Genomic DNA, 22,002 nt, shown 5'->3' with positions numbered 1-22,002 from the left:
TAAAAAAATAATCTGCTGCTGATTCTATAAATTTAGATATAACTACTCTAAACTTTATCTTTACATTTTAATCATCTTTTATATTAAGAGTGTGAGCTCCTCTTTATTTTTCTTTTTCCTTGATATTTTACATTTAAAATAATCCATCATTTTTAAAGTTTTAAAATTATGGATTATGTCAAATATTTGAAATGGTCTTGATTTACGAAATGTGCTATAAACGTATAGACAGGTTCAACTGTTATAAGGAAAAGTAATGAAAACTAATGAAAGTAACCAGGAGAAAAACTTCTGTATATGTTTTTATATATTGGCTAAAACACAAATATTATTAAAGTGCATTCATTTGAACTTTGTGATTACAAACAGTGAAAAACAAACACAAAAAATACAAACAAAAACAGAATTTCTTTAATTAGAAACCGTTTTCACCTCTAAACTGTCGGCCAGGCGCCAAAATTCAGCAGAAAAACCAAACAACAAAAGTCAAAGGTAAGAAATGAGACGCTAACGCAGTGAAACCGAAACAAAATGCAAAATATAATAATGCAAAGTCAGAAATGTTCATACCTGACACATAGTGGCTTCAAACTAATGCTTTATCATGATGTATTTGTGGACATTCACAGGCTGATGTATGTGGAACATGTTTTATTGCACATACATGCTGATTGCTCGATTGCTCATCCGCTCACAGGACACGTCACACTGTCTCAGATTATTTAAAGGTTACTTAATAACATTCAGTAATTTCAGGAAGATATTTCTGTACTTCTTGCGACTCGACCACAGTGGTGACTCCCTTTACATCTTTCAGTCGGTCAGAGTCAAAGTCCACCAGCAGCTTCCTCACCCCAGTCCTCATGGGTGAGAAGGACACCACAATGGACACCGTCTGTCCTGGAGAAATGTCCCCACTGGAAAAGAAGATGCATGTGTTCTTCTTTATTTTGTTTTTTACTGACTGCTGTATTTGTGCCTCAGTGCCACATTAAAGTCATCAGGAATAACCTACAAGGGCAGTTTATTAGAATCAAGCTACTGGTTCACACATGGAAAAATCCCTGTTCAAGGACTGGACTGGCCTTTGGCCCAACTCTGTCCAGCCCCAGAGAAACCGTATTATCCTGAGGAATCCAAATGACCACAGCGAGACCCTACTGCGCTAGGCAGATTGTAAAACACTGATACTTTTAAGTGATTGAGAGGGCTTCTATAAGTATATACTTGTAGTCTCTAGATAAAAATGCCCACCCACGCACTCATTTATTCCACATTTTCCCAGTGTTGGACCCATGCCTCATTCTTTATACACGCTGCAAGCTTTGCTTTGTGGTCTAAACTTTTGTTCTAAACAGCAGACCCATTACTTACCTAACATGGATCTTAGTGGAAGAGAGTAGGCCTGCACCCTCCAGAGTGAACACACCTCCTTTCAGTGGAACTGGTAACGGATTGGTGAAGGAGATGGAAGCTTTTACTTGTTCACAAACAAAAGCCTTCCCAGGAACCTGGAGAAAGAGGAGACCGCTCTGTGTTCTAGAACGTCTACAAAGTATCACCAAACACAAATAACACAGGATGTCATGTTGTTTGGTTACATTATTTGAAATGTGTCTAAATTCAACCAAATTTCTTTCTTTGTGAAGATAGCCGAGTCTTCCTGTTTACATTTCTTCTTCTTTAGGCACTAAAGAAACATCACCAGCAAAAACATCTGTGTGTCCCACCAGGTTATTATAGTCCAGTCTAAGTAAACGTCAAACTAAAACCAGATGTGAAAAAAAAAAAAAAATTAAATAAAATAGAAACAAAAATAAAAAAATACACTCTTGAAAAACTTAAAAATAAGTGAAATGATTTTGTGGACTTGAGGTCGTTTTAGTATTTGTCACTTTGGTTAAAATGGACGTGTTACTGAAACTGACTGTCTACAAGGCTGTGAGTCATAAAGCGTTTTCATTGGAATACTGATTTTCCAGAATCGTCCTCTGACGTGTCCCCTCCACACAATAATAACTGAAAAGACTGAAACTAGTAAAAACTAAAGTGAAAGATTTTCAAACAATAAAATCTAAACTGGAACAAACAAACCAGCTCTGACTTAAAAACCAAAAGTTAAAACTAGTTAGAAAATATAAAACTATAATAACCCAGGTGACCCCTACAGGTGTTCCCACCTGTATGAAGACTTCAGGTCTGCTGAGTGGGATGTCAGTCACAGTCAGGAGGGGCTCGTTCTCGCCTGGAGCCTCTACAAATGCTTTCACCCTGATCAGATGATCGTCTGAGACACACTGGGCATAGTCATCGTAGCGCAGACGCAGCACTTCCTGCTGAGCTGATAACACACAAACACACAGCATCAAACAGCATCCAGCTCTTACAGAATTACAAGAACAGCTGAGATGTTACTTTGTAACATGTCAAAGCTCATCTAGGCTGCTGACCTTGTGAGCAGGCACCATCACAGTGGTGGTCTGCCTCTGGCAGTTCCCCGATGAAGAGAGCTGTAAGTAACAGCCATAGCCAGCATGGTCAGCTGAACATGAGCATCCTGGTCTCCTTCATTCTTCACCTACTGACAGAATGACTGTGTCATGAATTCAGGTTTAATTCATCCACTCATTTAGCTGCAGTGTGAATAGTCCATACCTCAATAATCACATCAAAGTCTGTCCCAAACACAGGCTTGGCATGCTTGATGGACAGCTGCAGTCGTCCTGGTTCTGAGCTCTCACTGGGGACATCTGTCACCCGACGCCCGCCTTCTCGTACACTTCTCTCTCCTTCTTGGATCCTGTGGAGCAGAGGTTGCGCCATGAGCACATAATATGCCACAGTGCTACAGCTTCAGAGCATCTATCAGTTATATGATCTTCCTGTGGTGTTACGTTTTTTTACATTTTAAGGTGAATCAATAGCAACGTGATATTTTGCAATCAGAATATTAAAGCTCTAATAGCATTGTTACATGTGACATACTGACATCTGCTTTCCAACTAACCTTCAGGATATTTGTAGTGCAGAGTGACATCATCTCTGAAGTCCCCATAAACACTTTTGGTGCTGATGTTCCTACCCACAGTGGCATGGTCCACTCTGATCTGTAATAATCACAGGCACAGCGGCCATCGGAATTAAGTTTGTTTCTGTCGGTTTATCTGGGTGAAAACACAAGAGACAGATGCTTGTAAAGTGGGTAAATGATCAAACTGGTAACACGTACTTTTCTCCGTTGGCCATTTCTCTGAACGATCCAGTGGATGATGTCAGCGTTCACCTCTGCAAACACAAACGGAGTATCGTACTTCACTCCCAGATTTCCCTCCTTGATGGCTGTCACAGGGCACGGACCACAGCGGAAAACCCCTGAAGCACAAAGGAGGAGGCGTTTACAGTGATGATGTGCAGCATGTACATGTTTTAGCCTTCGGGATCACATGGCTTGCCAGTTTAGTACGAATAAGGAGATGTTCATTTAAAAGCCAAAAGAGAACAGTACCATCGCTGAGTTCTTGAGGGTGGGATCTAAAACTTGCCAGCCATCATTTCCTTTGGGAGATCATCTCTCTCATCCAAGACTCCACCCAGCAGTGGAAATTCCTAAAACCACGAGGATGGAAAACATATCACCTTCCTTTAGATAATGCCATATTTATGTATTTTTCCTGATTGTAGGAGTTCCTGTGATCCTACCAGCTGCTGTCTCTCCCTCCTCTGCTCTCCAATGGTTGCAGGTTTTCATCCAACAGGAAGTCTATAGAGAGGTTTCCATCGACATCATGAGCTGAGGAGAAGTTGGTGATGAGGCGTGTTGGGATTCCCAGACAGCGCAGCACTGTGAAAAGATCACACGCCTCCAACTGAGACAAATGATTCGTTTCTACATCCGATGTTGTGAATGTGTTTGTGCTGAAGATTTGGAACAATGGAAATAGTTTAAATGACAACTGCTACAGAAGGGATGTTTGTTAAAGGAATGATTCAGCGATCCTTGAATGCAGGGAAGTCTGTGTTACCTGTACATGCAACAGCAGCAAACACCCAGCACTGGCCATATTTCACTGCTCTGACCCCAGCTTTGCTCCACTGACGGAGGATCGGTACGCTGCCGGTCCACTGGTACGGTGCAACTCCATCAGAGTACGGCTCAGTCCAGCGCCCAGTCAGCACTCCTCTGTCATCATTAGAGTTCACCTGCAGGAGTTCACCTATCAGACTCAGGATCTCCACTGTGGCATTCATGGGCTGCAGATCAGGTTCATCATGCGCTAACATAAACTAAACCAAATGTTTTTCCTTGCACTGTTTTCAAGCCGTTAACATTATTTTCAGTGGAAGCCGGAAATGGTTCTCACCATTGCAGCGATGATCCTGCTGACATAGACGGGGTCAAATCTCTGCTCAATGTCCATCTGTGAGTTTCATGAGCATCGTTGGAGTTATTCAGGACTTCAAAACAGATGTCCATCACATAGTCCTCAAACTGCAGGAGAAGGAGAACACCAGTGAGAGAGACCATAGAAGAGTGCCCAAAAACAGAAAAGGCTTTTCAGGAGAGATTTCCTAAAGAACATTTTTCTAAATACGAAATGTTTCCCATTGGCTGCCCAGTGTGTGCAGTAGGGGAAATAATTATTGGATTCCCTGCTGATGACTTTTGATCCTCAAGAAAAATAGAACTTGGTGAAGAAACTCTCTGACAACCACATGTGTCAGGGGGCATTTTGGTCTACCCTCCTAACAGAAGCACTCCTTTAGGTTCATTGGCTGCTCCTTGGCAACTCGAAGCTTCAGCTCCTCCACAGTTTAGTATTATTATTTCCCCCACTGTATGTGTGCATCTGTTACACCCACAGTCTGCCTGTTAGTCATCCTCTCTGCCCTCCCAGCTAGCTGTGAATGGGTGAGCCTTTGTTTGTGTGGTCTGGTTACATTCTGACACATCTCATCCAGATCTTTCCTCCAGCCAACTGACAGATTTTCTGATCCAGCCAAAGCCTGAGAGTCTCTGCCACACTGCTGTGACAGTTCACACCAGCCCCACTGGGCTGACAGACACAGATGTATTCAGCCCAGTCACACTTTAAATGTTTGTGTGTGTTACCTGTCCATAATTCCAGTGAGTGCTTTTGATGTATTCCCAGGTCCCCATGTAGATTATTCCGTCTTCGTTCATGATGTACTCCTGAAGCTGCGTCTCGTCAGGCAGGTACACCACATCATCTGGTAAACGCATAAAGACCACGACAGTGTTGCAGCGTTTGGATGATGCTGTCACATATTTTTAGACTGGCATTGTTCAGCTGTTTCATAAACGCAATACACAAACTTGAGCTGCTACGTGTGTCTCTGATCGTTTGTTTACTGTTTTGCTTTCAGTTCATATGTCCTCGTACTATCATGATCTCTAAAAGTCTAAATAATTAGCTGAAAAATAAAAAATGGCCAAAGCTGCATAAGAAAGAGCAAAATCTGCATTGTGTGAAGAAATCAGAGACACAGAGAGCACACACTTTACCTTTGCACCAGGGGTTATAGAGCAGGTGGAAACTCATTTTGTCCTTTTTCTCTAAAATGCGTCCGTCCGGTGACATCAGCAGCACAGCCAGACTGTACCGGCCAATTATAGCATCAGCTGGACTGTGCAGAGTCAGCAGCATTTCATCTTGTGCTCCCTGCTGGTTAAACCACCACTTGTCCCCAGCTCCACGCTCCTTCTGAACCTTGATCTCCACCTCGTCTCTCTTACCTGATGAAACAAACAAACCTTTCTGGGTCAGAAACACAAAAAAACAGCACATATGGAACAGGTGTTCAGCTTTATACAGTAAGTGATGCGTGAAATGTGATCTGTTTTAATGATCAGAAAGTGTTGGGGATCAGTAGACTCATGTGTAGACCCAGTTTTGCTACATGTTAAACTTTAATTTAAGTTAAAATTAGAGTCTATTGTACGCACAGTATTTACTAACAATCAGTGTTTGTATCTGATTTCTGCTTTTACAAAGATACAAACAAGCTGTGTGTAATTGTATAAATATACAGTAAAACCAATATTATAACTTGTTATATAATTCATAAGTCAATTTGAAGTTGCAATTGAAATTGAGATAGAGCATAAAAAAGTACGTATGAGCTGATACTGACTTATTAATGAGTTACAGTTCTTATAAGGCCTCTGACTGAGTAAAGAAACCTTCCAAAACAACATGCTTTCTTTGCAATGTTCCCCCAGAAGACTTGAGTTGAATCTTTTCTATCTTCGCAGCTCCTTCCTGGTCAGACTGTACTCACCAAGGTGCAGGACCAGATCCAAGTGGTGTCTGGGGCGCAAAGTGCCATTACACTGCAGAGTGATGGAGAAGGGCTGACCCCTACGGACAATCAAACGCTTTTGATCGATCTCCCTGGTGTGGTGTGCCGAGTTGTTCTCGCGACTTCTCAGATCCACATCACTAATCAAACCTAAGACAAACAAGAGAAAGTTCAGACATCGGTCATGCACTAATATCTGGCTTTTAGAGGTGTCTGTCATATCGCTAAATAACACATTTACACAGACTTGGGAGTTTCAGCTTTCAAATTTTTAAGTTGCGACATTACTAAGAGTCAAGTCCATAATCATAGTCAAGATGTACGTCGGCTGTGTTGTTACGCCTATCGATTTCCCCAACTGTCGATTTTTCTTCGCTTTAAATCCGATTATTAACAAAGTATCAACGTTGCTTAAACTGCAAAATTACACGTATTTGTTCTTAATGCATCGCTGCCTTCCTTCCTGTCCTAGTTTTGCTCAAAAGCTGTCAAAGCATTCGGTAGGGAGCCAGGACGAGTCCCAAATGCTGATTCACACTTCAGCACATTGCTCACACACATTAAAATCTCAAACTAATTTTGTAATGTGCAGTCAGCAGCAGACGTTCACTTGCCTTTGTGGCTGGCCATCGTAAATATCTGCTCCAAATGTCTTCACGCTGTGTCAGATTCGTGCTCGATGTCCACCAGGCTCATGTATTTATACTCCAGAGAGGCCTTCCCACCTATCTGACACACACTCACCCCCCAAACACTCGGTCATGCTGCTTATCCTCCCTCTGTGACCTCTCACATACCAAAAAGTACACTCCTTTGTGGGAGTAGGCATAAGTGAAAGCTTCAGAGGCTGTTTATTATCTCTCTTGAGGCAATGCTCCCTTTGAGTCGTTATTGTCATTGTAACAAGTAGAATGAAATCAAGAGCACTCCCTGTGGAGTCAAGAGAAAAAGAATAATATAAAAATTGAGATCGAACACAGTCATTCAGTCTAATAAATAAAACCTTATATTGTTGCTTTATATGAAGACTGGTGGATTTGTCCAAGCATCACAGAGGTTAGGAAGTAAAATGTTGAGTGTAGTGCAATACGACACTGAGCACGACATCAGGGCTATTGTAACCTAAACATGCAATAACGATGTACGCATGTTTAGGTTACACGCTGGTTCTGACTGCTTCAAACTTTATTCAGCACATTTATAAAGAAAAAACGAGTCATGTTGACCAAAGTGCTGAACAAACACAACAGAAACAAAACCCATCAAATACCAATCAGGACCGAATTATAACACCATGCAAAGAAACCAGAAGCCAAAGCAGATTAGAAAGTTATCTGGTGCTAAACAAAGATCATGAAATGACAAAATATATCGAAGCTGTCAGAGACAGAAGGCAGACACAGGTCTTCACCAAATATAGGCCCAGTGACCACAAAGTGACAACAGAACAAAGAAGGTCAGGATCACGTGCCCACTGGTCTGGGTACACTTCTTCAAAAAGATGTCAAATGGTGCTCTCGTACAGCTAAACTTGTGAGCTTGTAAGCTGTTGTATGCGACTGGTCCTGTGCTTTATCTTAAAGTTTCTTACTCTGTCATCTGAAGTTGAGCTGAAGCAGGAAGGAAGGTGAAAGTTGGGTCAGAGAGTCACAAACTTGAGGTCAGTTTCCCATTCTTGAATTACTAAATACAACTTTAGTCATCTAGCTAATGTCCACACCCGAGATTATTCAGTAGCAGAGTGTCTGTGACTCTGAACAGTCATACAATTATCTCTATTTTCACTCTCCAGTGATTTAACCCATACACCAGATTTCAGCACCTCTGCAACACTGAAACGGTCGGACTGCTGAATTTTAATGTTCAAGTAGAGAAAGCTGAAAACAGTTTTAAGCTTCATGCTGCTGTCCTAAAAAAGAGGAAACCACTATTTATAGTCATTCTAACATTTTTTAACTACATGAGACCTTTTGCCTTATTAGGATTTAGTTTAGTGACTTAAGTACACTGAGTCAAGAAGTGGATAGTTGTGATAAGCTCCCTGAATTAGATAAGCAAATAACACTATGTAAGGATGGAGTCATGGGATAAGGGAGGGATTCATGTAGGAATAACCACAAAGAGTAGTGAGGACTAAATGTAGAGTTTAAAGTTATAATATCTGATGCTTTTGGACAAACTGTAAACAGACTGGCATGATATAAGGTTATGGCAAAGGTGAGAAAATAACTCATGCACATCTGTACACATATGAATCCAATGTTATCGCTGATGCTAAATCTTCCGGTGTTCTTTGGGTGGTCAGTAAGTTGTAATTGGTGTGGGCTGCTGGATGACCTCTCTGAGAGGGAACATGTGTGCTTTAAGCTGCTGATCTACACTAGAAAGAGACAGCATCACTCTGATGAGGACTGATTCAGAAGCACTTATGTTGTGCAACATGTTTGTAAAGCCAGATAGTCAGATTTCTCTTTTAGAGCCGTATGAGAGCTGGCTCTTTTCCTGTCACAACAGCACGACTGTTTCCTCACACTGAGCTTTTCCCGTCAGCCTGCTGAAACAGTGAGGCACACATCCAGAAATCTTGAGTTCAACACGTAGTTGAAGCAGGTTAAGAAGAGTCATTTGTGTTTCGGGGGTTTCTGCAGCTTACATTTTGTTGAGTCAGTAAAGGTGCTGGAAAATTTTGACCCTGTCCTAATCTGCTGATGTAAAACCATCTCTGTGACTTTGGTTTGTAATGAAGAAACTGAATGTGTTGGTGCAACTGGAGCTCTTACTGCATTGTGTTAGATTTCTCAGTGCCTACCGAGCGTCTGTGTCTGATGTCTGTGACAGACTGAGAGCACTGACAAAGCAAACACAATGAACACAGTGCAAAAAATAGCCTGAGGTGTCACTACTGTGTTAGAAGGATGACGTACAATGAGAGTTATTTTTTTTTGTAAACTACACACACTCACTTTCACTAACACTTATACAGTATTGATATTCAGTACTGAGTCAGTTAAACATGTACGGCCACTTGACTCATTTATTTATGCCCAGCTCCATCTCATTTACAGCTGAAAGAGGCAAATTTGATGGAAATGTCACCAGGACATATCAAAATTTGATCCGAAATCTGCCGTGGTTTCAGCAGCACCTGGTAGTCCAGACTGGGTCGATATTTTGCTGAGTGGAGCCAAAAAACAGCAGAAAATCCACTTAAGCAGTTTCCATCTTAGATTTAATATGTTTGAATGCACTTTTCATGAGTTCTACACCAGTTTAGAAGCTTTTATCTCTTTAATGGAATTACAAGGGCACTGGCCTCTTCTGACCTTGAAGCTTCTTGCCACTAAACTTCATCCTACTCCTTTTCGAGCGCGCACATCGTGTAGACATAGAGATATACATGAAAACTTGATGTTTTTTTAAGTTTTAGGTTTTTTTTCTTCTTTTCTCTTGTTATTTCAGTTATATTTGCATGTTCGAAATAAAATTCTATCTGTCTCTATCTCACTCATTGCCTGATTACCTCTGAGCCTCTGACTATGTACGCCTGTTCCTGTAAATTCAAAGCAGTTTATGGAATATTTCTCTTACACCGCCTGGATTAATGCTTAGATTCTGCACTCCAATCCCATTTTAATTGTTTGATGTAATATCCACAGTGATGGCGAACAGAAGCAGTCCAGACCGAGTTACAGGAAGACATTGTTTGTCTGATGCTGAACTGAGGAATGCTGGGATGGTCATGTTCGGGAAACCAAGGTCTTTAACTGACCTCAGTGTCCTGATCACACCAAAGTGTTATCAGAGTGACACACTGGTCTTTCACCCAATTTCAGCACAATCCTGTGAAAACCCTGCAGTGGTTTGCTGAAAAGTTTAAAAAATCTTTTAGACCAGTTTAACTTTTATTCAAAGGACAAATTATGATGTTTATTAATATACTGATGCTTTTAAAGAAAAAATCTAGATATAATTTGTCGGGTTTTTTTTATTAAATATACAGTACATACACAGTACATTCCCTGCTTCATGAAGTATTTCTCTAAGATGAGTGTGAACCAGAATATGTTCAGGCGTGAGCATCAAAGTGCATGCAAATAAAATTTTAAACAAAACTGTGAAAATGTAAAATGGGAAGAAACCCAGATGGACGAGATTTGAGCTGAGGCTGTGTGGAGTGACTGCAGATAGCTGGATATTTCCAGGAAGTGATGTTTCCACAGATGGTTTCCATAGGGTTGATACTAGCAGGAAAGCACCAAGGAGGATCTCAAACATGATGAGAAATGATGGTTAGTGCTTTGGTAAATGGGAAATTACAACACCATCAAACTACTATAACAGATTCTACACATGAACATGATGTTAGCTATGCTCTAAAACTAGATGATTGTGCTGACCCTTAAATATACAAGATGGAAGGGAAGCTGAGTGGATGAAGTGCAGGTCAGGGAGTCATCTGTGAGAGAACACAGCTCCGAGGACCTTATAAGGAATAAAAGATCTGCCTGCTTTCACACACCAGAAGAGAAGACGAGGGGGAGGACGGAGACTAGAAGCAGGGGGCTAAACAGAAAAAGGCAGCTGACACTAGAGACAACAGGGGAGAGTGACCGAAATCTGCATGGTGTAAAGGTGTTTCAAATAGTTTTACATTATTCCTGATTCACTGACGTATACTGAGATCTAACTACAGAGATTTAACCTGAGATCTGGATGTCACAGGTTCGACTGTATTTTTTAAATGTAGCTCTGTTACTGGAAAGTTAGAGACTGTTTAGGCCACTTATGTAAATTATGTGTAACCGGGTCATAAATGACATTATGACGTTATAATTACAGAAAAGGGTGTTCAAGACCCCAAACTGTTCCTGGTTCCTGGTATACACCGGTTACATATGTTGAAGTTAAAGGACACTTCAGCTTGTTTACAATCGTTATTTTCCCTTTTTAACACACTAGACTTTGCATACAAACTGGGTAAAGAATTAAAAAGTAAGTGTTGCACAATTTGATATTTTCTTATGGAGGACCACAAGAGCCACAAGCATTGAAATAAATAATTCTATACTTAAATAATGAATTGTACAATAAAATATGCATTTGTAAATTAATTTAAAAATGCATATTTTAAAATTATTTTATTTATTCAAACATTACTAAAGTAATTTATTATTTAATAATTTAATTTAAAATCAAAACACTACTTTTAAATCAGTATTTTCAATCCATTAATAAATCAAATCCAAATAGAATTTCACAAAAAAAAGAATTAAATTGTCAATAAAAATCTCATTTCACAAACCATTTTCAAATTCCAAATTTAAAAACAGATTTTCAAAATAACTTTTAAACACAATTTAAAAAAGAGAAATAAGCAAATAGATTCAAAACTCAAAGATTTATATCTGCCACTCGTCATTCGAAAATCCATTTCCCTTTCCTGTTAGCTCGCGGATTAGCTACTGGATTAGCAAAATTCCGAAGCAATCCGAATTAGCCACATGGTACAATGTAGCACTGAGCCCTGTTACATTTATACAGTGTTAGAGCAATGGCTGCAACCTACAGCCTTTAAACTAGTGATTAAAATGCTGACAGTAAACACATCAGTCTAGATGTGCCAACAAGTGATTTCCAATGTTTGCCTGTGTTTTTTATGCGGAATGTCTTTACTTATGTTGGTAAATAGACTTCAGTGATGAAATTATAGCAGTTTAAATATGAGCAATCAGGTTTTGGCACAACTACAGCTCTGAGTCACACACACAGGAAAGTTTACACAGTCTTCCTCTGAGAGTTGCTGCTAAGGCTGAAAACAAGCCCACAGAAACAACTGAAAGTAAATGTGTACATAAATCTCTTGATGAATGAGTTACAGGCAGGGATATGCCCAAAAGTTTAGTTCCTCTGGATGTTTCCATGGAAAATAGTTTTATCACTCATTCAAGTGACTTCTCTAGTGTCACGGATGAGTGATGAATGTAAATGGTAAATGGCCTGGCTTTACTAATCCCTAAGGACCCCAAAGCGCTTTACACAACCAGTCATCCACACACTGGTGATGGCAGCTACATTGTAGCCACAGCCACCCTGGGGCGCACTGACAGAGGCGAGGCTGCTGGACACTGGCGCCACCGGGCCCTCTGACCACCACCAGTAGGCAACGGGTGAAGTGTCAACGATCGAGACTGTCCAAGCCGGGGCTCGAACCGGCAACCTTCCAATTACAAGGCGAACTCCCAACTCTTGAGCCACGATATCTCATCGAAACACCTTATTTAGCAGAATTAAGTCAAACTGTAACATCCTCATATGAATGACACATCACACATCGTTGTTGTAACCAGTGTTGGTCAAGTTACTTGAAAAAAGTAATCAGTTACTAATTACTGATTACTTCCCCCCAAAAGTAATCCCGTTACTTTACTGATTACTTATTTTCAAAAGTAATTAATTACTTAGTTACTTAGTTACTTTTTAAAAACACAATTTACAACCTGAATAGGTGATAAAGCGATAGATCTTTCAGCCCAATTCTACTTTTTCTGCATAATCCATCATACAAAATTTAATCAAATGGAAACGTCTCTTTAAAACTTTAAATCTTTTAACTTTATGCATCAAGCAAAAGTTAATTATATGCAACATTCTCTGACTGGAAGAAATTTGTTTAACAATTAAACCTATTTTCTGCACATTCCAGCACATAAAATAAAATATTTTTTTTGCGTTTACACTCTTTCAAATAGATGCAAGTAAAACACAGCAGAAAATAAATAAAATCAAAGACTAGCGGTCCTGTTGCTCTATTTTCACCTGTAAAGCAGGACTGGGGTAGGCGGAGGTTTACCCTGGTGCAGGTGTGCCGCGGTCAGTGGAAGAATCCGCGAGTTTCTCTGTGAGTTTCACATTACGTCGTGGCGCACTCGGTGCTTGCTTGGAAGTTTAGGGTTTTTTTCGCTGTAAAAAGAAGTTTTCTTCCACGCACAACGGACACTAATGTTTTTGTCACTTTTATGGAATCAAACTCAAAATAAGGTCAGTACTTCCACGCTTTAAACGCTGCATGCTACACTCTGTCCCGCACTCGATATATTATGATCTGCAGACAGCTGTTGTCACGAACGCCGCACACGCTTACGCCACTGTCATGAGACGTTCTCGCAAAAATCACGGTTTTAGTAACGCAGTAACGCAGCGCCCTACGTGAAAGTAATGGTAATCTAATTACCGTTTTTGCAATAGTAATCCTCACATTACTCGTTACTTGAAAAAGTAATCAGATTACAGTAACGCGTTACGCGTTACTGCCCATCTCTGGTTGTAACACTGCAAACTTTCTTATTGGAAGTTTCCACAGTTGCCAGAAAGGGACAGGCTGTTTCTGGCTGATGTTAATGAGTGGTCGTTGCTCTCTCTCTGGAATGGCTGCACGGAGGATGTAACAGCCACGATAAGCGCTGAGGTTTGTGTCCTTGTCAGGAATCAGCCATCCTCAGCTTCCAGGTTAAAAAAAGTGGAACAGAAGATATTCCAATACATCTCTCCACAGCTGCTGATCAATTCTCCAAAAAACAACATTTGTTAAAAACACTCGCAGGTGAATCACCACTGATTGATCATCCATTTATTCAAAAATCACTGATAAGTGGATAACTGGAATATATAGTTTATAATTTCAACAATGTCCTGTAAAAAATGGAACTATATATGTCAGATGTGGTGTGATGCTTGTGTGAGTACCCCGCAAAACTTTACAGTACTCATGTTACTCGGTGGGCAGTTCCTGCTTTAAATGCATTCAGTTAGATTCAGTAATCTAAGTGATAAGAGGCCAGAAATGTTTGAACTCGCTTATGAGCCTGAACCAATAGTGTCATGATGCATGCTCAATCGTCTTTGATTGAGCATGAATCATGACTTGAAATCTTGAAAAGTTGATTCTGTTTATCTGGACGTACCTGTTTTTTTAGTGGGAGAAACGTTTTGTCACTCATCCAAAAAAGGTACATCCAGATGAACAGAATCAACTTTTGGGGGTTAAATCAACAGTGTCACTGCCCTCTGCTGAGACTGGACATAATATAAGGCATGACAGAACTGACAGCTATTATTCAGCTATTATAAGCCTGTCTCAGATCTTTTAACTCCAAGTATCATAAAAAAAAAAAAACAATTTTACAAATGCATATTTTATTGTACAATTCATTACTTAAGAACAGAATTCTTTGTTTCAATGCGTGTGGTGCTTGTGGTCCTCTGTCATTGGCATTCACTGCACCACATTATAGTGTCTGCTTCCAAACTGACTGTGCTTTATCCTATATTATATCAAACAATTTGAATATCAATTCCAGTGTCTTCCAAGTGTGCTAACTTACTGTAACAAACACTGTCTTTCCCTGACGTTTGCCGGTCTGCGTTGCTGAGCTTCCACCTGTGTGTTGTCATTACTCATGTGTCTTCAGTCCAAACCTTTTTGGATAGTGATCACTGCCACCTGCTGGCCGGTTTAACAATTCCCAGGCAAAGATTTGAAAATTCAAACTTTTGAAGCTGGACTGTTTATTAAGCTCAGTTAAATCTGACAAATAAAAAAAGAAATTAAATATCAAATTGCATATATGCGTTTTAAGTCCCATAGTTTTGCTACATCTGACATTTTTTTTTCAATTTACTGGTCAAAACGTTGTCTTGCAATTTATTTTGGATGGTCAGTAAAAACATGATGTAGAGTTGTGAAAAACTGAGTTTTCATCAAACTTGATCACTTTTGCTGATCACAATTTTTGATCACTTTTATTTCCTCTTCCTGTTTCGGTGTTACAGTTCAAGTTTTATTTCACTCTTGTTTTTTCTGATCTTTGCCTTTAAAAAAATCCCATTTGTACTTGATCCCGCCCGTCATTATTCCTCCATCCATCTGCTTCTGTGCTCATGTTTGGCCTCTTCTTTCTGCCGTCTGCCGTCCATTCACAGTCCAGCCAAAACCAGCAACCTGACAAAACCTCTGCTTTTATAGACATAGTAACACTTGGTAACATGGTAACGCTCGCTGATGAGCAGGTATGAAGTGCATGTGATTATGACCACTTAGCTGTTGTTTACCCTCGTACAGATGTGTATGGCAGATACAGTAAGGGTGAAATTAGTTTCTCAGGCTTCTTCTGCATTTTGACTTTGTTATCTTTAAATAATGACATCGTGTAATGTATATAATTTTACCAATTTGTTTATTACCTGTTAAGGCGCAGATTATTTTAATTATGTCCTGATACATAACACCTTAGACAAGATTACAGGACTGCTGTTCATGTCATGGATTCTGGGTTTTGTGCCTTGTTTTCATATTTGGATTCTGGGATGTTTCAGTGTTCCTGGTTTTGTTTTATTTCTAGACTGTGGTTTTGATTGTGTTCATTTTGTATTTTTTAATGTAGTTTAGTAATGTTTCTATTGTGTCTTGTATTTGTTTTATTTGTGTATCATTGCTGTAGTTTCAGCTTTGTCTAAAAGTGTCTCCACTTTTCTTGTTCCCTCTATGTGCTGCTGCCTTGTGAGTCCTCCATTTGGGTCATTTACTGCACTTTGCTTCAAACCTTGTTTGATTTACAATTAAACAAACCTAAAAAAACATTAAAATGAGCACATTACCATGGAAACGGGAAGAAACACGGGCTCGCTCCCCTCTATCAGTATTCATCTCAGCTGCGATGCATTGAGAGAACTCACTGGCTTTTGTGTTTTAACAACAGAGTTTAAAAAGAAAATACTCAAGTAGTCTTTATCTGACACAAAAACATATGCTTTGGTTTAACGGTGGCTCTCACTGAAACCCTGCAAAACTCGATGGCCTCCCTCTTTAACAACCTCTCTGAACTTTGACTCAGAGGACAAAGTAAACACTTACAAGAGGCAGGACTACTACTACTAATAGCAAGTCAGCCAGCTTTCAGTACAGTCCAGTTTGACCATGTTTCTTTCAGTTGTGCTGCTGTGGTTCTGTGTTGGCTTCATCGTTCTTCAGCTCAAATCTCGGAGGCCCAAGAACTTTCCACCGGGACCCCCTGTCCTGCCCCTGCTAGGCAACACTTTGCAGCTGAGCCTGGAAAACCCTTTAAAGGACTTTGAAAGGGTAAGAAACAAATGCTGCAATAAAGAAGACTTTGTTAAAGTTACATATTGTTATGGCACTGGTGAAATTACTACTATTAGCATTTAAATATGTCTGAATGTCTGGATGACATCTAACACATGAGGACATTTTTCTGCTTTTCCTTAAATGATTAAACTGTTTTTGTTACAGACTGAATAAAACGTAATGGCAATGAAAAACATCTTGAGCTGTAAGGGCATAAATTACCTGGCAGCAACAACAGTGCATCTATTTGCTCTGTGTGATTGCAAAACATGAACTTGGCATGCGTCCCAGCAGTACTGCACCTCTCATACAACAGGAGTTTTCTAATATCTTTATGTAGATATTTATTATCTATATCTATAATTTGGGTGAAAGGAAGTTGCTATTTTTTGTCCTTCAAGCAATTTTAAAAACAGTTTTTGTAAACAACAGCAGAGTACCTAAATTTAACCAAAGTATTGCATCAGGTAAGATGGTTATTCTACAATGTATGGGTGTGTGTTAGTACAACACAGCACACTCATACGTTTCATAGTTCAGCAGTTATAAAGAAGACAAAAGGTTTTTGAGGGTTAGGACACGTGCCAGCAAGCAAACTGTCCGGGGGTGATTCTCTTCTGGTTGAACATGGATACATTTGCATCTGATTGGTTGACAATAGCCATATCACACAAAGGCGCTATTATGCACAGTCTTAAATCATGTTACAGCAGGCTGCTACATTAGGAACCGCACAAAGCTCTACACAGGAGGTTTGTCCCTAAATGCATCTTATCCTCTCTGTATGTTTTGTAATATTTAAATGCAGCGTTTTTATATAGTGTGCTCAGCTGTGCAAATATGTTTAGCCCACTTTAAACATGACTTATCTCGTTCCCTCCCAGCTGAGGAAGTCTTACGGAGACGTCTACAGTATCTTTATTGGCCCTAAACCAGCAGTAATCATCAATGGGGTGAAGGCAATAAAGGAGGCGATGGTGACCAAGGCTAGTGATTTTGCTGGACGACCTCAAGACTTGTTTGTTAATGATGTCACCAAGAGTAAAGGTAAAGCAGGTATTATATTGTATAGGACACATTTTTGTCTTTATATTTTTATCATATGGTAAGCAGTATATGCAAATTTCACCTTTGTTCTTCTTGCATCATTATCTCAGGAAATGACTTTGAGGTAACACTCAGGTAAGAGTGTTTTATACTCTGTGTGTTGGTAACATGCCACAGTAGTGTCTGACATGTAAAACAAAAGGAAATGAAGAGTACTTTGTGTAAAGTATGTCTTTGTAAAAGGCGTCACAATATAGTGTGCAAAATTCACAGAGAGCAAGCATGTTGGAAATATAATACACTGATAAAAAAACATCTGAAAGAGGCAAAAAAGTGAGAGTTAAACTGTGGCTACACCAGAGTTTGTCCCCGGCCTCGTTTCACTCATTAAGAAAACCAGTTTTTTGTTCAGTGTTCATGTGAAACAGGACGTGTGGCAGGCAGAGAGTGAACCCAGTACTCAGCAGACCGATGCACACTTAAGATCACAGCTTTATTAATGCTGGAAATGAGGCGAAGCAACTAAACAAAGAGAAATCGCCTTGAGGATAGACTGACAGCGATTACATGTACCATGAGACGAGGGACTTTCAAAATAAAACAGGTAGTGTCTGACACAGAGAACTTGACAAAACAAACTGGGAAATCAGACAACCATGGAGACACGGGGACATGGCTGCAGGACAAAAAGGAAAAAACCCCACAGACACGAGTCACAGAGACGAGACCGGGACAGACTGAACACAAAAGGGAACTAACGTAATAAAACAAGAACCAGAAACTAGAAATATAAATGACAAAACTATGAGGCTCCAGGAAAACTAAAATCAAGACAAATAGGGAGCTAAAAATATATATAAATATTTCTTAAGTCCAAAAAAACCCCTCAAAAAACAGGGTCAAAGACCCCAGACCACACAGTTCAGGCTCCACGAGCCTCCTGTAAGCCAGGCTGCTTTACTTTTCCAGTAAAACACTCTTAAAAAGAGGCACTGTTATAGACAGTGTTGTTGTTAATGTATGTTTGGGGGCGTTGCACCCCGGAACCTTCAGAGGTTTTTCAGGGTTCTCCCTGCCGGAATGTTATGTGTGGGACAGTTTCCTGTATGTGTTGCGACTAGCTGTGGTTGTTTCAAAAAGTGGTCAGTAAACGTCCTAAAATTGGCACTTGAGTTTCCGAGCATTTTTATCCTGAGGTTATGACAGGCACCATGGCGGCTCAGTGGTTGTCTGGTGGTCTCCCTGTGCCCCTGCGTGGCTTTTCTCCTGGTTCTCTCTCACAAAAGGTTGATTCTGTTCATCTGGATGTAGCGTTTTCAATGGGAGAAACATCTTCTTCAGTCTTACTTACCTGGATGATTGAGCATGCATCAAGACATTTTAATCCTGGTTCTCTGGTTTCTTGCATCAATAAAAATATGCTCTCTATCTGGGACCATGTCACTCTCATTAAAGACCTTTTTAATCTCAAGAGTGTAACTTCTTGGTTAAATAAAAGATTATTCAAGAACTTTGCTGACAATGTCCAGTTGTGTAGTTTGGCACTGTTAACAAGACAATCCCAAACTAGATTCTGCACATCTACCATCAGCATGACTCTGTAAAGTGTAATGGTACTAAACAGGTCTGCATGGAGTTTATACCTGTCACCCAGCGATTTTCTGTGAATTTTCTCTACATGAACACAATTTAGAGCTCTAGAACAGAACAGCAATGATCATCAAATGTTCAAATAGATGATTCTTAAGTTTGTTCTTTCCCTTTTGTGTTGGTGAACTTGTTGTAGGGGTTATTCTGGCAGATTACGGCTCTAGTTGGAGGGAACATCGTCGCTTTGCTTTGATGACTTTGAGGAACTTTGGTCTGGGGAAGAATTCAATGGAGGACAGGATTCACAAAGAGATTAAATACACCATCAGTACCCTGGAAAAGAGCATTGGTATATCATTAACATAGAATTGTTCTTTGTGTTGTTGTTTCTGTTCTTGTGTATTCCTTTGGTTTTTATAACTTACATTACGCCTTCCACAGATAAAACCATGAGCCCTCAAGTTATGTTTCACAATGCAGCCTCCAACATCATCTGCCAGGTCCTGTTTGCTAGACGCTACGAGTATGACAACGCGTTAATCAAAGTGATTGTTCAGTGCTTCACTGAGAACTCCAAGATAGCCAATGGGCCGTGGGCTATGGTGAGTAAAACAGCTTTCTGTGTAAAGTGAGGCCAGCACAGTCTGTATGACAGTTGCTCTATTAGAAGCTATACTAGAAGCTTTCAGATATGATTAAATAAAAGAAATGACTTAATTATTGGAAATACAGCATCCTGTAACCTTCATTGGTAACAACTGAAGGACAAAGGAAAATTAACGATTGTCCTTCTTTGCAGCTGTATGACTCTTTTCCTTTAATACGTTACCTACCACTGCCCTTCATGAAAGCCTTCAAGAATGCAGAGGTAATATTTAAAATCCCTTTAATTGCATTGAAATAACTTGTGTATTTCATCAGTAATAAGAAAAAGTCAGTGCTAATACATTCATAGTTACTTGTGTTTTTTAGACAGTTGAAAATCTTGTAAATGAGTTTATAAGGGAGCACAAGAAGACCCGAGTTCCCGGAGACCCACGGGACTTTGTTGACTGCTATCTGGATGAATTGGAGAAGGTGTGTGTAAAATGAGGAGTTTACTATCTCAGATATTGTAATATAGCAATTGATTACATTTAAAATAATTTAAAAAAAATACATTTTACATTAAGGAGACTACACATATGAATGTGACCTTTTCACCCTATAACAACAAAGCTGAATTTCCTTATTTGCATAAATCTTGAAATAATTCCTCTCATTCAGAGAGGCGATGATGGGTCTTCATTTTCAGAAGACCGGATCTGTCTGTACGCTTTAGACCTTCACTTTGCTGGGACTGACACTACATCCAACACCCTACTTACTGGATTTCTTTACCTTATGAACTACCCACATGTACAAGGTAAACCTGCACATTTTCTTCTTTTCTTTCAGTTCACCTGATATTTTTCCATTTAAAATTTGTTGCATTTACCTTTGTGTGCCACATGCCACTTATATGCTGTAGACTATGACAATCAATGGAAAGAAACCATTTTCAGCCAATTGGTTGAAGTCAACATACTGTTAATTCACCAAATATATTTGGTATAATGTTGTTGTGTATCATTGTTTGTGGTGTACTGCAGTGTGTAGAAGGTAATGTGTTGCCCTCCTCTGGCAGAACGGTGTCAGCGGGAGATAGACCAAGTGTTGGAAGGGAAAGACCGGGTCAGTTTTGAGGACAGACACAATATGCCCTACGTGCAGGTGCCGTACAGCAAAGTTTTATTTACTATTGAACTTATTTTTAAGGTCCCCACCTGGTTCAGGGTGCACACATACATTCTGCTCAAAGCCAAAGCATAAGAAATGTCTTCCCTTCATCCAGGCTGTGATTCATGAGATACAGAGAGTTTCCAACACTGTTCCTCTCAGTGTCTTCCACTGCACGACTAAAGACACAGAGCTAATGGGATATTCCATTCCCAAGGTAAAGCCAACTGGTTAAATAGGTTTTGGCAACAGAAAAAGTGAGGAGCATCCTTAATGGTTTTGGGGTTGATTTCATCCTCAGGGAACAATGATCATCGAGAATCTGACCTCAGTGCTCAACGAGGAGGGACAGTGGAAATTCCCTCATGAATTCAACCCTGAAAACTTCCTCGATGACAAAGGAGAGTTTGTTAAACCAGAGGCCTTCATGCCTTTCTCTGCAGGTACATGCAACACATACAGACATAGTTGATTAAATTATCTGTCGTGGATGATACTGAGGTATTTTTTTCAATGGCTCAGGTCCTCGGGTGTGTCTTGGAGAGGGTCTGGCTCGTATGGAGCTCTTCCTCATCATGGTGACTCTGCTGAGGAAGTTTAAATTCATCTGGCCCGAGGACGCAGGAGAACCAGACTTCACTCCAGTCTATGGGGTCACTTTGAGTCCCAAACCTTACCGCATGAAAGTCCAACTCAGAACGCCACAGTGAGGTCACAAACTAACACGTCACCATGGAAATCCTGGTGGGAATGTAACTTGGATATATCAAGTGAAAGATTAGAGACCGTTCCAGTTCTTTCAATTCAATTCAATTTTATTTATATAGCGCCAAATCACAACAAAAGTCGCCTCAAGGTGCTTTATATTGTACAGTAAATTGCACAATAATAAATAATTTTTGTCTTCTGTTGTATTATTGAAACAAAAAATAAACATATGAAACTCACCTTTCTGTTTCTAACAGTTCCTGCAGTCTAAATCTTTTATTTTGACACTGTTTTTTTCTTAGCTCACGGTTCTAAACATCGACTAAAGACAGTTACTACCCAAACAACATTACAACATCAAACAACCACATTACAAAAGTCTCTTGCACAACCACAGGCTTCTGACTACTGTCAACAGTCAATTTCTTGCATTTACG

The 22,002-nt window shown here is 39.9% G+C and overlaps 1 protein-coding gene and 1 pseudogene across 2 annotated transcripts; one reads left to right on the top strand and one right to left on the bottom strand.

Moving 5' to 3' along the window:
• Nucleotides 1–389: 389 nt before the first annotated feature.
• LOC120440991 lies at nt 390–7,036 on the bottom strand (annotated as a pseudogene).
• Nucleotides 7,037–14,331: 7,295 nt separating this feature from the next.
• LOC116319553 (cytochrome P450 2F2-like) lies at nt 14,332–21,748 on the top strand. 2 transcript variants are annotated; one of them, XM_039614560.1, is made up of 11 exons: nt 14,332–16,456; nt 17,347–17,518; nt 19,296–19,448; nt 19,541–19,701; nt 19,899–19,967; nt 20,072–20,176; nt 20,366–20,504; nt 20,766–20,851; nt 20,973–21,074; nt 21,159–21,300; nt 21,380–21,748. In XM_039614560.1, exons 1-11 carry the CDS (start codon nt 16,295–16,297, stop codon nt 21,565–21,567), a joined length of 1,479 nt encoding a protein of 492 aa, XP_039470494.1. In that variant the 5' UTR covers nt 14,332–16,294; the 3' UTR covers nt 21,568–21,748. The 2 variants fall into 2 exon arrangements, with proteins under 2 accessions (XP_039470494.1, XP_031594793.2); XM_031738933.2 differs by having other exon boundaries at nt 14,336–16,456; nt 17,347–17,509.
• The last annotated feature ends 254 nt before the right edge of the window (nt 21,749–22,002 follow it).

The sequence above is a fragment of the Oreochromis aureus genome, linkage group 7 (assembly GCF_013358895.1).
Source record: "Oreochromis aureus strain Israel breed Guangdong linkage group 7, ZZ_aureus, whole genome shotgun sequence".
NCBI lineage: Eukaryota > Metazoa > Chordata > Actinopteri > Cichliformes > Cichlidae > Oreochromis > Oreochromis aureus.
Note: the sequence above shows the minus strand (reverse complement) of the source record. Positions and strands in the feature narration are given on the sequence as shown.

Bases quoted from the DNA above. Each gene is read 5' to 3' on its own strand.
- LOC116319553 (XM_039614560.1), top strand. From the start codon at position 16,295: ATGTTTCTTTCAGTTGTGCTGCTGTGGTTCTGTGTTGGCTTCATCGTT. The intron at 20,852-20,972 runs GTGCCGTACAGC...CCCTTCATCCAG, and splicing joins ACAATATGCCCTACGTGCAG to GCTGTGATTCATGAGATACA. The intron at 21,301-21,379 runs GTACATGCAACA...TCAATGGCTCAG, and splicing joins CTTCATGCCTTTCTCTGCAG to GTCCTCGGGTGTGTCTTGGA.